Source organism: Antechinus flavipes, chromosome 2, assembly GCF_016432865.1.
Source record: "Antechinus flavipes isolate AdamAnt ecotype Samford, QLD, Australia chromosome 2, AdamAnt_v2, whole genome shotgun sequence".
In the NCBI taxonomy this organism is placed as follows: domain Eukaryota; kingdom Metazoa; phylum Chordata; class Mammalia; order Dasyuromorphia; family Dasyuridae; genus Antechinus; species Antechinus flavipes.
The window spans coordinates 442,574,172-442,592,912 of NC_067399.1; the positions used below are offsets into that span (position 1 = coordinate 442,574,172).

The 18,741-nt window shown below is 35.0% G+C and overlaps 1 protein-coding gene across 9 annotated transcripts in view; it reads left to right on the forward strand.

Annotated features, from left to right (window-relative positions):
- Nucleotides 1-18,741, forward strand: part of PTPRT (protein tyrosine phosphatase receptor type T) — a 1,291,476-nt gene that overhangs the window by 479,310 nt on the left and 793,425 nt on the right. For all 9 annotated transcript variants that reach the window (XM_051979271.1, XM_051979273.1, XM_051979274.1 and 6 more), the window contains exon 3: nt 8,017-8,288. In XM_051979271.1, coding sequence (XP_051835231.1) covers nt 8,017-8,288 — 272 coding nt within the window. The remainder of the gene's footprint in view (nt 1-8,016; nt 8,289-18,741) is intronic.

The following is an 18,741-nucleotide window of genomic DNA, read 5'->3' on the forward strand; positions in this document are numbered from 1 at the left end:
GCTCAATTTTACATCCAAACTAAGTGCCTTAAGTATTGCTCTGGGGAAAGTGTAATTTTCCCCTTTTGTACACAAGGGTGATACCTGGTCTACCCCAGACTTCATATTCATGCTGACCAAGATCTGTTTAGAATGCAAATGAGAAGTTATTTTCCTGGTGCCTGATGGGACCCAAGATATCTATTATAGGGATTTGGAGTTCCATAATTTTTATTGACATTTTCTGATCTGCCATTAAGAATGTTACCCTTAGTTCAGTGTCAGTCTTTCATGAACTTCTAACTTTAGGATTGGAGGAAAGTATAAAAAAGTATTTAGGATGATCAGTGAGTCACAAAGAATTAAATTACCTAGTAGGCATTGAAATGTCCAAATTGCTTGTTTTTTTGCAGTGCAGAATCATAGGATTTAAGGCCAGAGGGGACCTTAGATCACAGTCAGTTAAACTATGGTTAGATGGAGAAGTAGGCTCTGGAATCCTCATGCTTACTCTTTGTATCATCTTGGACAAATTGTCCCACCTCTCTCAGTTCCCCAAATATAAAATGAAAGGGTTGTATTAGAGAGCCACTAAAGTCCCTTCTAGTTCTATGAAAACTTTCATTTTCTAGATGAGAAAATAAGACATAGACTTACATCCCTATGATTTTTCAGGAGACAAATAGAGAGAAAGTAGAAGAACTTGGATTCAAATCCATGTTATTTGTTGTGCTCTTTTTCCAAGTAAAAAGTGGTATAGAGAAGAGTAGGTGTTGTTGGCAATCTACAGTGTTTGTCATAGTCATGTCAACAAACCTTTATTAAGAGAAACCTATGGACCAGGTGCAGGATACTAATTATTCAAAGAAAGAAAAAATAATCCCTTCTGGGACCTTACAATCTATTAGGAAAGATAATATATATATATACAAATATATGTATGAAAAAAGATATAAGGACATTGGAAATAGAAGGTAGTGTTATTTTTAGGGGGATCAAGCCCCATGGATCCCTCCCTTTGTGTGTTTTTTTAAATGATCAGTAACTATCTCAGACAGAAGCAAGTTAAATAAGTGGAAACTAATTTCTTTTTAGTTTTATACTCTTCCCCTTCTTCCTTACACATATCATAAAAAGGATTTGTGAATAGACTTAAGGAACAGGGCAAAAGCAGGACCTTGCCAATGCACTTATCTTTGTTTCTTGACTTATAATTATGGAATTCTGGCCTGGATATGCATAAATAATCTTATGTCTCATTAAGTAATTGATGTGCATTTTATTTTTTACATAAATTGTCAGTACCTGAGTGGATCTTAGAGGTCTAATTTAATCCTTTTATTGTAGAGCTGAGGAAACAGCAGTACAAAGAGGATTTTCTTAAGGTCACCTGGCATTGATGACAAAATTAGGACTAGAACTTGGACTTCCCATCTCTTAACAAAGAATATTTCTACCTCATACTACAACTTAAAAAAAAATTTCCTTTTGTATTTGTTTGTAACTTCTCCAGACACCTTTCTCTCCAAAAGCCCTTTTTTGATAACAAACAAGTTGTAATTCAAAAACAAAAACAAAACAAAAGTAGACAATATCTGCCTATGTCAGATCTATAATCTTATCACTTCTGTGCCAAGAAGCATACAGTGTGTCTGTCACATACATAGTAGGTGCCTAATACAGTCTTTGTGACATATTGATTTACCATTTCCAATCCAAAGTCAAAGTTCTGAAGTCCTTCAGTGTTTTTTCCCCCTCTTAACCTCATTGTGGTCAGCATGTACATTGTTCTCTTGCTTCTATTTATCTTGTTCTTTTTCAGTTCCTATAAGTCATGATTCTTTGAATTTTTCATATTTGCTTTTTCTTATGGTGCAGGAGTATTCTATTATATTCATAGGCCACAATTTGTTGTTCAGTCAGTCCCAGTTATTGGGCACCATCTTTTTTTTTTCTTTGCTACCATAAAAGTTTTATTATGAATATTGTGGTATGTATGGAGTCCTTCTATCTTTGACTTCCTTGGAATATGTAGGATTAGTAACAGTAGTGCAAAATCAAAGGGTTAATCTAGTTTGTTGATTTTTTAATTTTAATTCTAACTTGTTTTCCAAGATAATCGGGCCAATTCACAGTTTAACTAGTGATGTATTGGTGTCTTTATCTTCCCATATCCCATCTAACACCTGCCATTTTTGTGTTTTCCTAACTTTTTCAATGTTATGTATATCTATTGCATAATCTAAGAAAAAGGCTTTAATTCCCCATAACTTCAAGAGAACAAGGTGTCTTTGTGTCACATAGGATAATACAAGCTCTTTGAAGGCAGGGATTACTTTCCATTTGCTTTTCCGTTCTTACTATTTAACACACAATTTATAATATTTGTGGGATTGAAAAAGAAATGTTACTATCTCATCCTATGTCTTAATTGTCAAAAGATGCCTGAAAAACCAAAGTACTTCTGTGTTAGAATAAACCTTAGATAATGGGCTATATGTATTTCCTCTGCTAGCAGGAATATGGGCAACATATGAAAAATGACCCACCAAAATGAGATCCGTTTAATAGTGTCCATATTTCTACTTTCTCTACTGTTTATTAGAAAGAATTACTAACTTCCAGTGATCTCCCTCTCCATATAGATGAGCAGTAGAGGCTGGATGACCACTGGCCAGCAGAGAATGATCTCTAATGGCAAATGTTAAAGGGCATGTTTGACTTAGGGTTTATATGAGTCGATATTTGAAGTGAAAACCCTAAGATCCTATTTGTCTTAAACAAATTTTAAAGAAAGCATTCTAAAGCCATAGAAAGTTAGATGGCATGGATAGAGCTCCAGGCCTAGAGTCAGGAAGACTAGAATTCAAATCTAGCCTGATGTACTAGCTGTGTGGCCCTGGCTGTCACTTAATTTCCTCATCTATAAAAACAGCTGGGGAAGAAAATGGCAAATCACTCCAATATCTTTGCCAAGAAAACTACAAATGGGGTCACAGAGAGTCAAGTATTATTGAAACAACTGAACAACAACAGTGCTAAAACCTTGTAGACATAGGAAGACCAGATGCTTTGATTAAGTTCTGTATGTCAGGAAATGATATCTTAAATGGGACTATTCAAATTTTGGAATTACATTTCCTATGTGTTGAAAATAGTAGTTCTGACTACTCTTAGGGACTTATTTTGCATGATTCTTCTTTATGTGCCTTATCTTTGAGCCAAAGTAGACAATTAATTACCTGCTCTTCAGACTTAACATTCTATTTTATGCTTCTGTGACTCTACATAGGTTCCCCCATCATCTCTACTTATCTCTGACTCTTAGAAGCCTTTCCTTTCTTCACGGCTCAACTCAGGCACCACCTCCTATGGGACAGCTTTCCTGATCCCTTTTTAGTTGTTAACCTTCTCTTTGCTCATATTGAATGGCTTGGATTTCTTTACTATATGACCAGAAAAAAGTCATCTTCTGGAAGGCAGGTACTACTTTGCCTTTTGTTTTTGAATTTTTTGTGCAGAGGTTTTTGAATATTCTCTGGAATCTTCAGATAGAGTTTAGGGGTTCTATTCGGAAAAATAATGCATATTTATTTTCACCTATCTTTAAATAAAATTTGCCATTTTCTTTAATGATGAAATAGGCATAAAATATTATTCTAAGAAGGTTTTCCATATATTTAAGAGACTGCCATAGGATTCCATGATACAAAACTGTTAAGAACCTCTCTATGAATTCTCTTCATTTCTGCACATTATAGGCAATTCATAAATGTCATTGGACTGGAGTCAAATTTTATATCTCTCTAGGCTACACTCTAGACTTCTTCTATCATGTCCAAGAAATCTCTTCATCTAAAAGATCACTTCAGCCTTGGAATTTGAATATTGAAAATAGTTTCTCCCTCTAATTGAATGGCTGCTTCTGCCATTCACTTAATGAGAGCTCTTAGAAGAACTATGTCTCATTCCTTTCCTGGCTGTGTCCCTTAGCTTTCTAGTTTCCTTTTATGTGTTGTCTTTCTCTATAAGAGTGTAAACTCTTTGAGGGGAAGGACTATCTTTCATCCTGACCTCCTAGTATTTGTACTCCTGTATCTGAGAAGGTACCAGTCTCTTAGTGGTGTGCATTTAATAAATACTTGTTCAAGGATTGGCTTATTGGCCATGTTTACTTTTCCAGGGAAGAGGCCCTACTAAGAAGAGATGGTAGATGAGTATTAACTTTCTTTACTCTTTAGGTAATGCTTCAGTTAATTATTGTTTGGTCACAGAATTTGAAGAAATGGAATTAATGGATAAAAGCAGTATGATATATTGAAGAGCATTCATTAGTCTTAAAATACCTATGTCTCTATATATCTGCTCATCTTTGATACTTAGAAGTTGTTTGACTATAAAAAATTCAACCAACTATGAAAAATTCAACCAACTTTTCATTCTTTCATTCTTCATGTGTAAAAATGAATAGATTCCACTTTTAAACATTTGATAAATCTTAAGGGACTATATCAAAGTAACATTATTATTATAGGTACTCAGAGAGCAGAATCTGTATAGTTTTAAAAATCCCCTCCACTTAGTAGTATTTTATTTTTTCCAATTACATGTAAAGATAGTTTTCAACATTCAGTTTTGCAAGATTTTTGAATTCCAATTTTTTTCTATCTTCCCCTCTCTCTAAGACAACAAGTAATCTGATATAGCTATAAATGTACAATTATGTTAAATATATTTCTATATTGTTGTTGTTTGTTCTTTGTCTTATGTCTCTTTTTTTCCCCCTGAGGCAACTGAGATTAATCAGTTAAGTAATCAACTTGCCCAGGGTCACAAAGCTAAGAAGTGAAGTATTAAGTGTCTGAGATTGGATTTGAACTCAGGACCTTTTGAATTCAGGGCTGGTGCTTTATTACTGTGCCACCTAGCTGCAACTTGTTCTTTGTTCTCACAAAGGATCAGGATATCAGGGAGGTGATGCTATGACATATAAGTGACTTGGATTTAAGTAAGGGAGGATTGTGCAAGCTCACCTGACTAACTTTCTCCTTTAGAGGCATCTGGATCCAGTGACCAGACACAGATCAGAATGATTGGAGATGGTTCTGGATGTAGTATGAAACTTTTACCTTTTTAAGCTAAGGTCTTCAGCAGGTCTAAATTTGACTGAGGCCATTGACACCCATTCAATGATTAAGACTAGGTAAAATAAGGCTAATATAGAAATATGAATATTTGCTACCTAGCCTTAATATTTTCATACTAATCTTCTTATAAAAGAAGAATCAGCATAAAAGGAAAAAAGGCACAAGAAAGAGAAAATTAAAAAAGAAGTTAAAAAAGGTATAAATAGTATGCTTTGATCTGCACTTGGACTCTATAATTCTTTCTCTGGATGTAAATGGCATTTTCCACTACAAATCTTTTGGAATTGCATTGGATCATTGTATTGCAAAGAACTAAGTCCATCATATCTAATCATTGCACAGTGTTGCTATTACTGTGTACAATGTTGTCCTGTTCTGTTTTACTTCACTCAGCATCAGTTCATATAAATCTCTCCAGGCTTTTCTGAAATCCACTTGCTCATCATTTCTTATAGCACAATAGCATTACATTGCATTCAAGTACCATAACTCATTCAGCCTTTCCCCAGTAGGCATCCCCTCAATTTCCAATTCATTGTTATCATAAAAAAAACTGCTATAAAGATTTTTGTGTATGTGGATCCTTTTCCCCTTTTATATGATTTCTTTGGGACATAGACCTAGTAGTGGTATTGCTGGATCAAAGGGTATTCACAGTTTATAGTCCTTTGGACAGTTTTTAAATCTCTGTAACCTGATCCCTGAACCAATGCCACATATAAAGTGGGAGCTTAATAAATTTCTGTTGTGATAGAACTATGCTGTGAAATTGAGAGAGGGAGAAGAGAAAAACACTGGATTTCAAGCAAGTAACTTTAGTGTGAATCTTTGACTTGAGTAAATCATAACTTTTCCAATCCTCTCTTTGTTCATCTGTAAAATGGTTAGATGACTATTGTACTTCCCCCAAAGAATTGTAGCCAGAATCAAAGAGTCAATTCACATAAGCATTTCACAATGCATTATAAATCACAGAGTACTATATGAATGTCAGCTATTAATATTAGTATTAATTGAATGAATGTACAGACTATAAAGATCCACTGAGCAGAACTCATTTCAGCATTTATTTGGACCATCTAGAGTCTGTCTTATACCTGAAGCCTGTTTTTAAAATGGAAATATAAGCCATAGTCAGAACTTAAGCCTTTCCAAACCCTGTCTTCTGTCAATTTTAAAAGACCAGTGGAGAAATACAGTTGTAGCCAGATTTGGCAGCAGTGTGAGAAGTGAGAAGTCCAGGCAGACTATTTGATTTAAGAAAAAACAAAACAAAATTTTAAAAATCCCACAATAAACTATGCCTTGTTGCTGAAACTGTCAGATGGCAGTCTCTTCTGATGCTATTCCCCACAGTTCCTTCACATACACAGGTAAACAAGCATCTATCTTCCAGGATTTCAGTTGGAAAAAAAAATCTTCTGTTGTTTTGGTGACTCATTACACTTAAACTGCTTTTGATATGTCCTTCATATGAGAAACTGACTAAAGAAATTGGGTGAAGTCCCTTCTTGAGAAGAAAGAGACCTAAGTTTTTCCCTGGGCTTTGTCAGTAACTTCCTTTGTGACCTTAGGTAAATAATTTCCCTTATCAACTATTGTTTATTTGGATCTTGTTGTTTTTAAGATTCCTACCATCCATGATGATCTATAACTATTTTAGAAAGGATGAAAATTGCCCCAGACTTTTAAGAAACCTAAAAATATAGCTGGGAGATGATGGGTATTTCTTTTCTATTAATTCAATTAAGTGCTTATTTACATTTTTATCTCTATTTTGGAGGGGATATGCAGTTTTTATTTCAAAGTTAGTAAACATCATCTAGAACAGACATTCCAATTAAAAATTTTTTTTAAAAAAATTATTGTACACAAGCCATAAACTCCAAATTATTTACAACTTATTTAAAAATATCTATATTAAATTAAAATAATAGAGATGTGTTGTTTAAATCCATTTTCATTTTCTTTTTCTTCGATTCTTAAAAAATTGCTTCCATTTGGCAAGCATTTATTAAATGCCTAATAGGTTCAAAACTTTGTGATGGATATTTGTGGAGAAAAACGATCCTTGCCCTCAGGAACTCCAAATCAATTGTATATTGGCATTAAAAAGTTTTCTGATATCATTTTAGACAATATCTGACCTCCAGTTTTCCAATTCTTTTTGGAGGTTAGATTTATGATTGCAGGCCTTGATTTCAGACCGACTATTTATATCAGTTTCATTTTCTGAACAGAGATACTAGTGATTGTTCTGCTACTCATGGTACAAGGAATTTTAACAGCCCTAGAATTTGTAAAGATGCTATAAGTGAAGGTATAAAATGCTATATCAATCCATTATAATACCTTTAAATATTAGTGCAAAGGAGTATTTCATGTTTTCTATATTTCCGTATTTGTTGGCTGCAGTGATTGTTAGGTGGGATGACCTAAAGCCTTGTTTTTTTTTTTTTTTTTGGGGGGGGTCATAAAGCATTGTAATGTGAAGGCTTGCCTGCCCTAGCAATGTATACTTCAGTTCAAATAATAGGATTACATGTTGTGGGTGAGGGAACTCAAATGCCAAATTTTATCAAGCATATGATGTTTTATTGATGATCTAAATGGCACCCCTAATTTTTCTAAGTGGTAGCTGATAATCCTAGAATTGAGTTTTCTTCTCTGAAATTTGTTAAACTTTCTGTTTCACATCTGACATGGCTTGTGACAGCATAACTAGATGATTAGTTCATTTTGTGAATACATTTGTTTATAGCTGGTTTTCAGAAGATTTTCTTTCTCTTTCTCTCCCATGGATCTCCTTTCCCTCCCTGTCTTCCTTCCTCTTGTCTTCCTTCTTTTCATCCCTCCCTCCTTTTTCCCTTTGCGTTTTGGTGGTCTCCAGGTTCCTTCATGATGGTGAACAGCTCTGGGCGGGCATCTGGACAAAAAGCTCACTTGCTTTTACCGACCTTGAAGGAGAATGATACGCACTGTGTCGATTTCCATTACTACTTATCTAGCAGAGACCGGTCCAGCCCTGGATCATTGAATGTTTATGTGAAAGTTAATGGAGGACCACAGGGTAACCCCATCTGGAACGTGTCAGGGATTGTGACAGAAGGCTGGGTGAAGGCGGAGCTGGCAATCAGCACCTTTTGGCCACATTTCTATCAGGTATCAATTATATTTATAATCCTTCTTTTTCTGATTTTTTCCTGTCCCCTTATCCTTTTTCCTTTTCCTTTTTTCCTTCTTTCCTACAACCCATTTAAAAGCACACACAATATTAGAGCTGAAAAGGATCATAGAGATTATCTTGTGCATTATCTTAATTTTACAGATGGGAAAACTGAGGCTTACTGAGAGAAGGGATTTGCTTAAATTCATGTAGGAAGTTAATGGCAGAGCTAAGTCTACAATTCGTATTTCCTGACTAACAGCTCACAGCACTTTTGACTATTTTCACTATCCATGGAAGCTTGGTTGCCTCAGTAGACTCTGTTTTTAGAAGTCTCAGGTATCTTGATGTCCCAGTGAAGTGAGACTGCCACTACAGAATTTGTTTTTCTGTCATAAGTCTGACTTTCTTTTCACTCAGACCACATAAACTTTTCAAGAATGTAACCCAGAGAGTACCATGGAAGTCCTGGTATAAATATGAACCCTTAGGGATTATTATGCCCTTACAACATTACACATGCAATGTCTCCAGGAGAAGCTCTGATCATTTTCACGATGGAAAGTGAGTCTTAATTCCTTTCTGGAAGCTTACTTACAAGTTTGCATTCAGATAAAAGTAGGGATAATTTTATTTAATTCAGTTCAATAATTATCAAGTACTTGCTATGTGCAAAACACTCAGGGCAGTTGTGAGGATCAAATGATATAATATTTGTAAAAAGCATAGTGCCTGACACATGAGCTAAGTGAGGGAAAGTAATTTGCCCAAGTTGGCATAGTTAGTGAATATTAGAGCTGAGATATGAAAATATCACCACTACCACCATCCCTACCACTACTATCACTTCCATTAAAAGTCTACTACTACGACGACTACAACTATGACTACGACTACGACTACTACCACTATTACGACTGCTACTACTACCATCACCACCAGTTCCCATGGTCTCATATCCAGCATTTTTCCATTACAGAACATTTTCTTTTAATTGTTAAAATACAAAGAATCATCTAATCAAACTTCTTCAAAGGATAAAGTCTCTATAAAATATGCCTAACAAGATTTTAGCCTCTTTTTGAACACCTGCCAAAATGGAGCACTCACTATTTCAAAAAACAGATCATTGGGTTTCTGGACAGCTCTCACTTTTAGAATGCTCCTAATTTTGGGGCAAGCCATGATTTTATTAGGGTAGATCATTCAGAGTGAGAAATTCCCTGTACCATCATAAACTGACACATACTTTGTAATTTATAGTCTTAGAGAATTATTTGAGGTATAAAGAGGTGAGTTGATTTTATCTTCATCAGCATGTGTCAGAAATGGGACTTCCTAGGTCTTCCTACTTTGAGACTAGTGCTCTATTCACTATAAAATGCTGTCTTGTTTATGACCAAACCAAAATTTGTCTCTCTGTTACTTATATTCATTAGTACTTTGTCTTCCTTCTCCCCAGGTAAACAAGTCTTATTTTCTTGTAATATGATATTTGGACTTCTGATATTTGAAGTCAGTTGTATCTTCCCATGAAAATCTCTAGATAATATATTGAAGCTTTAGAATGATAATAATAAAAATGATACCATATTCAATTACCTAGTGCTTTCCAAAGTATATGGGATGTTATAATGGACATTAATACTTTAGATAAGGTAAGACTAGATCAATATACATTACCATAAGTTGGCAGTCTTTAAACGTATTATTCCAATGAGCTTATACTTCTTAAAGCTTATAGGAGCAGTCAAATAAACAAAGAAAGACACTCAAAATCTGAAATCTAATTCTCACTTTTCTTGAGCTTTGCTCCTTCTAAGCATTTCTCCCAGACTCATAGTCCCTGCACCTTGAACAAACCTGTGCTTGAACAAACAATCTGGGCTTGAACAAACAGCCTGTGCTGTTTCCTACCATGGGGAGCATGGGTGTTGCTTGGTGAAAGCAAATGGGAGACTGGTGTCTTCCACTTCTGAAACTCCTTAATGTTATAAGATCTTCTCCTGACAACTCTCACCCACACAGTGTGCACACGGAAATTGTATTTAAACGGATTGCCTACATGGACCAGTACATCAACTTAGGTTTTGATCACACTGCTTGTTGAGTGCCCCCATTCATCCAAAATATGTTTATTGAATGTAAGCTGCTCCTCTCCCCTGCTAACCCACACTGGCATTCCAGTGATCAATAGGTCAGTGCACATTCACTCTCATTTTTCCACTTGTTTTTGTTAGAGTCTCATTTTGTCTCTTTCCTTTCTGCTTTCTGTAGTTAGAAGTACAGATGCATCCCCAACAACAGTTCAGAAAATACATTATGTACATGCACATACTACCAAATAAGGGACACAGAGAGAGAGAATGATATCTCTGTGAGATAAGAGAGAAGGGGAAAAAGAAGGCATAACTGGTTTGTGGCTTCCCCAGCTACTGAACCATAATCCTGCCATGTGCAGCTTAAGGAAGTAAATCAGGTTTAGGATTTCAGGGATTCCTTGCATTGGTTCGGGATGGTTTATATATTCAGTTATTAAAGCTATATTTCAAACTCCTAAAATTGACTTTCAGCTCCATAACACTGCTGGAATTTCATTTGGCTTATTAGTGTGTTTTTCTGGCTGGACTAATTTAGCACAGGGCTGGTAATTCCTGGCATTTTAAACATACCCTCCATGCAGTTGCCTGATTTAAGTAAAGCCACATCTTATTAAATGCTGGTTAAGCAGTGCTTTGGGCTTTGGGGCCATTCCAGGTGATAGTCATTATATTTAACATTTTTAATGATTCTGAACTTGTCTTTCTCAAGATTTACCCACCCAAAAATACTTTATTAATTTTGCAGCCACCTGTCTCATCCTTCCTCACTTGCCCATTTTAAATGGCTTCCCACAGCACTGCCTGTAATTGCTACAAGCACTGTAAAGGATGGGCTCACCTGTTTCTCATTAACGGCATCAGTTTGCTTTTTTCTTGTCATAGTGAATGGTAGTAACAAAATGGTGAAAGATAGATTGTCCATCACTGTGGAAAGAAAGAGGTAGGTCATACATACCAAAGGAAAATCTGGATCACTTGCATTGTTTGATCAAGGGGAAGTTCTGGTTGATAAAGGGCCAACCCCCAAATCTTCAAATGTTTCAGCTCAATTTATTTCAGTTCCACAAACATGTATTAATCGGTAGTTTCTTGTAAGGCATTAGACTAAGTGCTGAGTTTCAGTGATCAAAATGGGACAGTTCCTGACCTCAGGGAACTTATATCCTATAAAGAATCAGATTGTTACTGAGACCCAGTATCTTGGTTTCATAAAATATCAACCTTGATAGAACTAAAAGGGATGCTCCCTACAGATCATCTAGCCGACTGCTCTCATTTTACAGTAGTGGAAACAGGTCAAACCAGGTGAAGTGACTTAAGGTCACATAGGGCAGAGATAGGATTTAAATGCAGCCTCTCTGCCTCCAAATCCAGTGTTTTTTCTGATTCTATGCTGTGCCTCGGTAAGAATCACAGAATCTTAGAGGTGGGAGGGGCCATAAAGTTTTTGAGTCATATGATAATACTAATTAACTAGCAGTAATAAGGCATTGTAAGTTTTAAGAGTCTCTGTTTCATTGTCTCACTGGAACCTTGTGACCATCCTATGAGGTCTATTATTTTGAGCCCTCTTTATCCCCATTGTGCAGATGAAAAAAACTGAGGTTTAGAGATGCTACATGCCAAAATAGCTAAAAAGTGTCTAGAGCAGGATATGAAATAAAATCTTCCTGACTCCAAATCCTCCTCTACAATCCTAGAGTGTAAGATTAGAGTGAGTGTTGGAGATCATAAGGAAATTGGATTGGGTGAGGTAAGTGTTTTGCTCAAGATGGCAATGTTGTTGTTGAGTCGCTTCAATTTTATCTGACTCTGTAACCTCTTTGGGGAGTTTTTTTTATTTTATTTTATTTATTTATTTATTTATTTTTGCAAAGACACTGGTGTGTTTTGCCATTTTCTTCTCTAGCCCATTTTATAGATGAGGAAACTGAGGCAAATAGGGTAAAGTGACTTGCCCAGGGTTACACTGCTAGTAAATGTCTCAGGCCAGATTTGAACTCAGAAAGATGAAACTTCCTCACTTCAGCCCCAGTGCTCTGTGCACTATGTGTCACTTAGTGGCCCCAGGTTACATTAGAATCCAACGCAAGTCCTGAGTAACACTAACCCTCTTTCCAAATCACCTTGCTACAGAATTGCCTATTCTTTGTTATGTGATACTCTTAATATATGTCTATGTGTGCTTTACAATACTTTAAAGGAGTACATGAGCTTTAAAATACTTTTATACCCATTATTTCATTGGACCTGTTATTATCTATTTAACAGATGAGGAAGTTATCACCCAAATATATCAAGTGACCAGCTTGACATAAGCAAACCCCTTATTAAGGAGCAGCTGGAATTTTATTCCAGGTCTTATTGATTCCTTATTCAGAGTTCTTTCCATTACACTACTCTCATAATACCTAATTAAAAGTTAAACTTTTTCCTTACTAGATTTAGAAGATGTAGAAAAATGAACTCAAGCTATTGGGATGTAGGTGGTACAGTGAGAAGAGCACAGGGTATAGAGTAAGGAAGATCTGAGTATGAATTCTGCTTATGCACTTATTAGCTTTGTGACTTTGTCAAATCAACAAACATTTTGTCTTGTACATAGTATACACTTAAAAATACTTGTTAATTAAACAATTAACCTTTTTTTTTTCTGTTTTAGTTTCCTTGAATACCAAATGAAGGGATGGTATTTGAAGGATTGTAAAGTCTCTTCTTGCTGTAAACATATGATCTTGTGGTCTTGGAGCATAAACTATGTGATTCTTCTTTTGCCACTTTTTACTTTTCACTCAAAAGAACAGTTTAACAAAACATCTGGTTAATTGAGGGTTTGATTAGTTGAGATTTTTCACTTCTGGACATGACTGAATGATTGCCTTCAAGAAAGGATGCTGGATGGAGAAAACATGACACTTTCCCTAGTGAATTTGGTAGATCTTAGTGTTTGTCAAGACATGGTTTCTTATAAGTATGTAGTTTTAAGGATGAATTTTATTCCTCATGGAAGCTGTGCCTGGATGTTTTTAAAATACCATGATAGAGGAAGACAAAACACTGTGCAGAAAGGGAAGGGAAAGATAAATCGATTCGTTGTGGAATATGGTCCTTCCAAGGTACTAGAGGCTTTATCTACTTGTGTCTCTTTCTGGATTGAAAGCAATATGTCATTCTTTCACAGAAATTTCATTTTGAAAATACTAAAGAGGCACAGTCAAAATCCAGAAATCACAAAAGGAGATGAATCATTGAGGAACAAAAATTGGTTGGCAAGATCAGAGATGGTCCATCTCTAGACAATCCATTATGTCCTATGAAGACATTGATAGGAGTCCATGACATATAAAGATTGGACAAAAGGGGGAGTGTTGAACTTGGAGGAAAAGATTCAGCAAACATAAGATAAATAATTTTAAGTATATGAAGATCTGTCAGGTAGAAGAAGGGATTGGATTTGATCTGTCTGGCTCCAGAGGAAAGAATAAGAAGTTTTGGGCACAAGTTATAAAGATGCATTTTTATTTTTGTCCCAGAATCTCCTTAATAATTAGGGTTATCTAAAAGTGGAATGGATTACCTTGGAAAGTAATGGATTCACCCTCACTAGAAGGCCAGGTAAAGCCTAAATTCTGTGATTTCATGATATTTGCATAGATTGTGTGTTTAAATACATACAGAATCCTATAATAAGCCTGAAAGTTGAAGATTTCTGAAATAGAAGGAATTACTGGTCACTTCATAGTTAACATCTGTTTGAACAAGATTTGATAGTTTTTCTTTCTATTCCTTTTGTTTTTAAATTTTTTATTTATGGAATAAACAAGCATTTCTATAATATAGCAAAATAAAATGATTCCAAATGAAATCTATTGTGTGCAACATGCTATTTCTTTTAAATTGATAATGTAAATTTCTTTTTTCCTCCTTTTTTTCCTTTCCCCCCTCTCTTCTCTCCATCTTAAAGATGCTTACCATTAAACAAAAATAAGTGAAGTTGAAGAAAAAAATAACAGACTTCCCAAATTTTCTATATTTAAAATGTCAGGCATTACAAAGCCAAGATGCAGTGCTGTGACTTTTGGAAGTCTATTAGTGGTTGCTTGAAAAAAATCAAGTGTAGAAGTTCTTTCTATTCTGTTTATTAAAAAAATCATTTTCTGTTATCTCTAGAAACTATCCCCAAATAGTTCCCTTATTGGTAATGGATTACAATTAATTGGCTTGATGATTTAATAAAAATGCCAAAGCTGCATTTCTGCTCTAGAGAATAGAAAGTAACAAAAGGAAGTCGTCCATATAGGGAACTTCAACTGGCTGCCATGTTTACAATTCCTTGTTTGATCTTTGGAAAATAAGGTGAAGGGAATTGAAAAGGAGAGGGTTTTTATTTCCTAGGCTGATAGGTTAGAAGGTATTTGAGGGTCATAGTGATAGAAGAGGAAGAAAAAATGCCTAAAATTATAAACAATGGGCCAGATAATGTTTCCTCTATATTTGGAACTGTTTCTAAGTTTCCCTTCAAATAAAGAACAAGGAAAGCAATAGTGTCAGGCTTCTCTACTTTATTCAATAACTTAATAACATATATAGCTGTAGGTATAGGTATAAGTATAGGTATAGGTATAGATAGATAGATTTAGATATAGATGAATTGCCTTTTAATGTAAATACCTCCTTATAAAAATCCTATTAGATAGATAGTGCAAATATTATAATTTCTGCTTTACAGATAAGGAAAATGAGGCATAGAGAAGTTAAAACAATTTGCTCTAGATCACAGTTATCAAGGGTCAGGTCAATTGTTTGAGTCTAGATTTTTTGACTCACTTTCAATATTCTTTAACTATATTATATCACCCCCCCCCCCATCAGATCATATCTAGAAATCTCAGGTCTAGATGTTTGTTTTAGAAAGTATCTTGGCAAACTAATATTCATCTGAAGAAAGGTGGCCATAATAGTGAAAAAAAACTGATATTGTCATTAGTAGCTCAGATAAAGGACCAAGAATAAAGAAGACTTGGGGGACTATTAGGGCACAATTGTCTTCTAACATGTGAGGGTTTGTCTTGTGGATGAAAGATTACATGGTCAATTTGGTCTTGAATGGCTGAATTAGAGCCAAATTTTATTAAATATTATAGGATGGTTGATCTTAGTTCAGTCTAAGAACTGAGTTTTTGAACCTTATTTCATTAAAATTTACACACAATCATTAGAAATATCCAGCAACAGAGCTGGCTCCCCAAGGAAGTGACTACTTAACTTTTTGTCTTCATATTGAGACAAGATAACCATTTGTGGTTCCATTTTTTCAGATAGGGGTTGGACTAGATGTTGTCTAAGGTCCCTTCAAATTTTGAATGTTATTTAATTCTGTATTCCTTAGCCTTTTTAGAAGTACTCAGAGAATGGCTTTCCTCACAATGCAGAGAGATGAGGATTGTTATAAATTGAAAGCTAGTCATACATTGAAAACCCTTTGCTCTATGCCTGGGAGTCCTCCCTTCTTATTTTCACCTGTAGAATTCCTACCCATCCTTTAAAGCCCAAATCAATTCTTCTGGCAAGTTTTCCTGGGTCCCTTTGGTCAATAGTGTTCCTGACCTCAATACCACTTAGTTCTGTAACTCTCATATGTGTTTGTAACATAATATTATGAATGCTAATACTCTGTGTTGGTGTTTTAATCCCCCAAAAGAGTGTAATCTCTGTAATAACAGAAATTCTTATCTAAACTTTGGAGGACCTCTTAGCATCTAGCATAAAGCCTTGTAAGTATTTGATGAGTGCTGTATGACAAAATGGAAGTGCTCATAGTTTTCAAAAGTATGGTAGGAACTAGAATCTTAAAAGTGTCGTTCAGTTGAAATTGAAGTCATCATAAAATCAGTTAGAAGAGGTCTTTGAGGTCGTTAAAGCCAAATTCTTAATTTTTCAGGTGAAGAAAAAGGTTCAGTCAAATTAGATGATTTGCCCAAATTCACATACACGTGGGTTGAATTTGAACCCAGCTCCTCTAACTCCAAATCCAGTGTTCATTCTGTTGTATCATTTGTCTGTTACTTGTCTTGATTACCTTTCATTATTTTCATGTGACCTACAAAGGTGTGTTATATCATTACTTTTTGATTGAGAAGTCACCTGTATTTGCTATGTGGTTTCAAACCTTTGAAGTTCATTCAAGATCACAATCAAACATTTCTTGTCATTATGCCTAGCCTATTTCAAGCTTTCATCGGCTCTTGCCTAAACTATTATATTAGCTTCAAGTTTCTCTTGAATACAGTCCACACTCTATTAAAAATAATTTTCCTAAAGCATAGAACTGGCTTGTCCTAACCCTGAACTCTGTTGTCTTTTTATGATATCCATGATCAAATATTTGTTATTGTTCACTTGTATCTGACTTTTTTTTAACCTATCAAAGGTTTTTAACTTTCTTCAAAGTATTTTCACATCTAGTATATTATTATCTCATTATCTTGTGTCCCCATAAAACTGGAATGCTAAGAGAATCTAGCTTTTCAGGGAGATAGTATTTGTGAACAAAGAATATTATGTGTATGTCAAATATTACAGCATAATTATTATGTCCCTCCTCTGTCCTAACGTGCAGGACCTTGAATATCTGATGGGCCCTGAAGCTTCAAAGCACACATTTTAAAAATTACCTAGATTTTACTTTGTTTTCTTTTAATCTTATGGGAAATAGATGTTTTCTCTTTAAAATTTGTAGAAGGATTGGGGAAATTGGCAGTTAGGCATTGTTTCAGACTAAAGCTCTCAGGAGAGCTGCTATTTTCAGTTCTGATTCACATCAGGCTTCCTATATCCATTCATTTCTTCAGACCTTGCCTGCATCTTCTTCTCTATGGTATACATTTACAGTTTACTCTTTCTATGAGGCATTCTGATTGAAAGGCAATATGCTTTAGAACCAGGAATGATGAGATTCATAGCAGGAGATCATGAAAAAGTTGAAAGGCAACAACCAAAAGTGAATAGATAGCCAATGCCTTCACAGTTGGAGAATCTGGAATCAGGTACCAGATCTGACCCTTTCTGGGCAAGTCCTTTCTCTTTGAGATGTATAGGTAATCCTTTAAAAAACAAAACTAATTTAGCATTTTATTGTCCCCCAGCAAAAACAATTTTGAACATTTATTTTTAAAATTTTGAGTTCCATATTCTCTTTCTTTCTCCCTCTCACCCTGCCTTCAATGAGGAGGCAAGCAATTAGATACAGGTTGTACATTTGTAGTCATGAAAAACATTTTCATATTAGTCATATTGTAAAAGAAAACAGACAAAAAGACCCCAAGAAAAATAAAGTAAGAAAAGTATGTTTCAACTTGTATTGAGACATTATTCTTTCTGTGGGGATAGATAGGAATTTTCATCTTAAGTCTTTCAGGTTGTCTTGGATCATTAAGAATATTGGAGAAATCATTAATAGCTGATCATCTTACAATATTGCTACTGTTTGCATATAGTATATTTCACTTTATATCAGCTCAGGGAAGTCTTTCCAGGTTTTTCTTAGAGTATCCTGTTCATAATTTCTTATAGCATAAAAGTATTTCATCATAATCACATAGAATAATTTGTTCAGCCATTCCCCAACTGATGAGCATTTCTTCAATTTCCAATTGTTTGCTGGCAGAAAAGACCTGTTACAATTTTTTCCTTTTCCTTTAAAAAAATTGATTTTGGGATACAGAACTAGTAGTGGTATTACTAGGTCAAAGGGCACGCATAGTTTTATAGCCTTTGGGCATTGTTCCAAATTGCTCTACAGAATGGTTGAATCAGTTGAATCAACTCCACTAACATTGCATCATTTTCCTTTTATTATAGTAATTAGCCAATCTAATAGCTATGAATTGTTTTAATTTGCATTTTCCCAATCAATAGAATATTTTTTCATGTGAAAACTGTCCATGTCTTTTGATCATTTATCAATTGGGGAATGTTCTTATTTGTGTAAATTTGACTCAGTTCTCTATATTTGTGAGAAATGAGGACTTTATCAGAAAAACTTGCTTCAAAATTTTTTATCAGTTACACTTCCATCCTTCCTATTCTCCCCCATACCCATTTATTCTATTCTTTTCCTCCTTAAACCCTGTTCCTCCTCAAAAGTGTTTTGCTTCTGACTATTCCTTTCCCCAATCTGCCCTCCTTTCCATCACCCTTCCCTCTTCTTGTATCCCATTTCTCTCCTACTTTCCTATGAGGTAAGATATTTCTATACCCAATTGAATGTGTATGTTATTCCCTTTCTTAGTCATTTCTCATAAGAGTAAGGTTCATTCACTCCTCCCACCTCCCCCATTTTCCACTC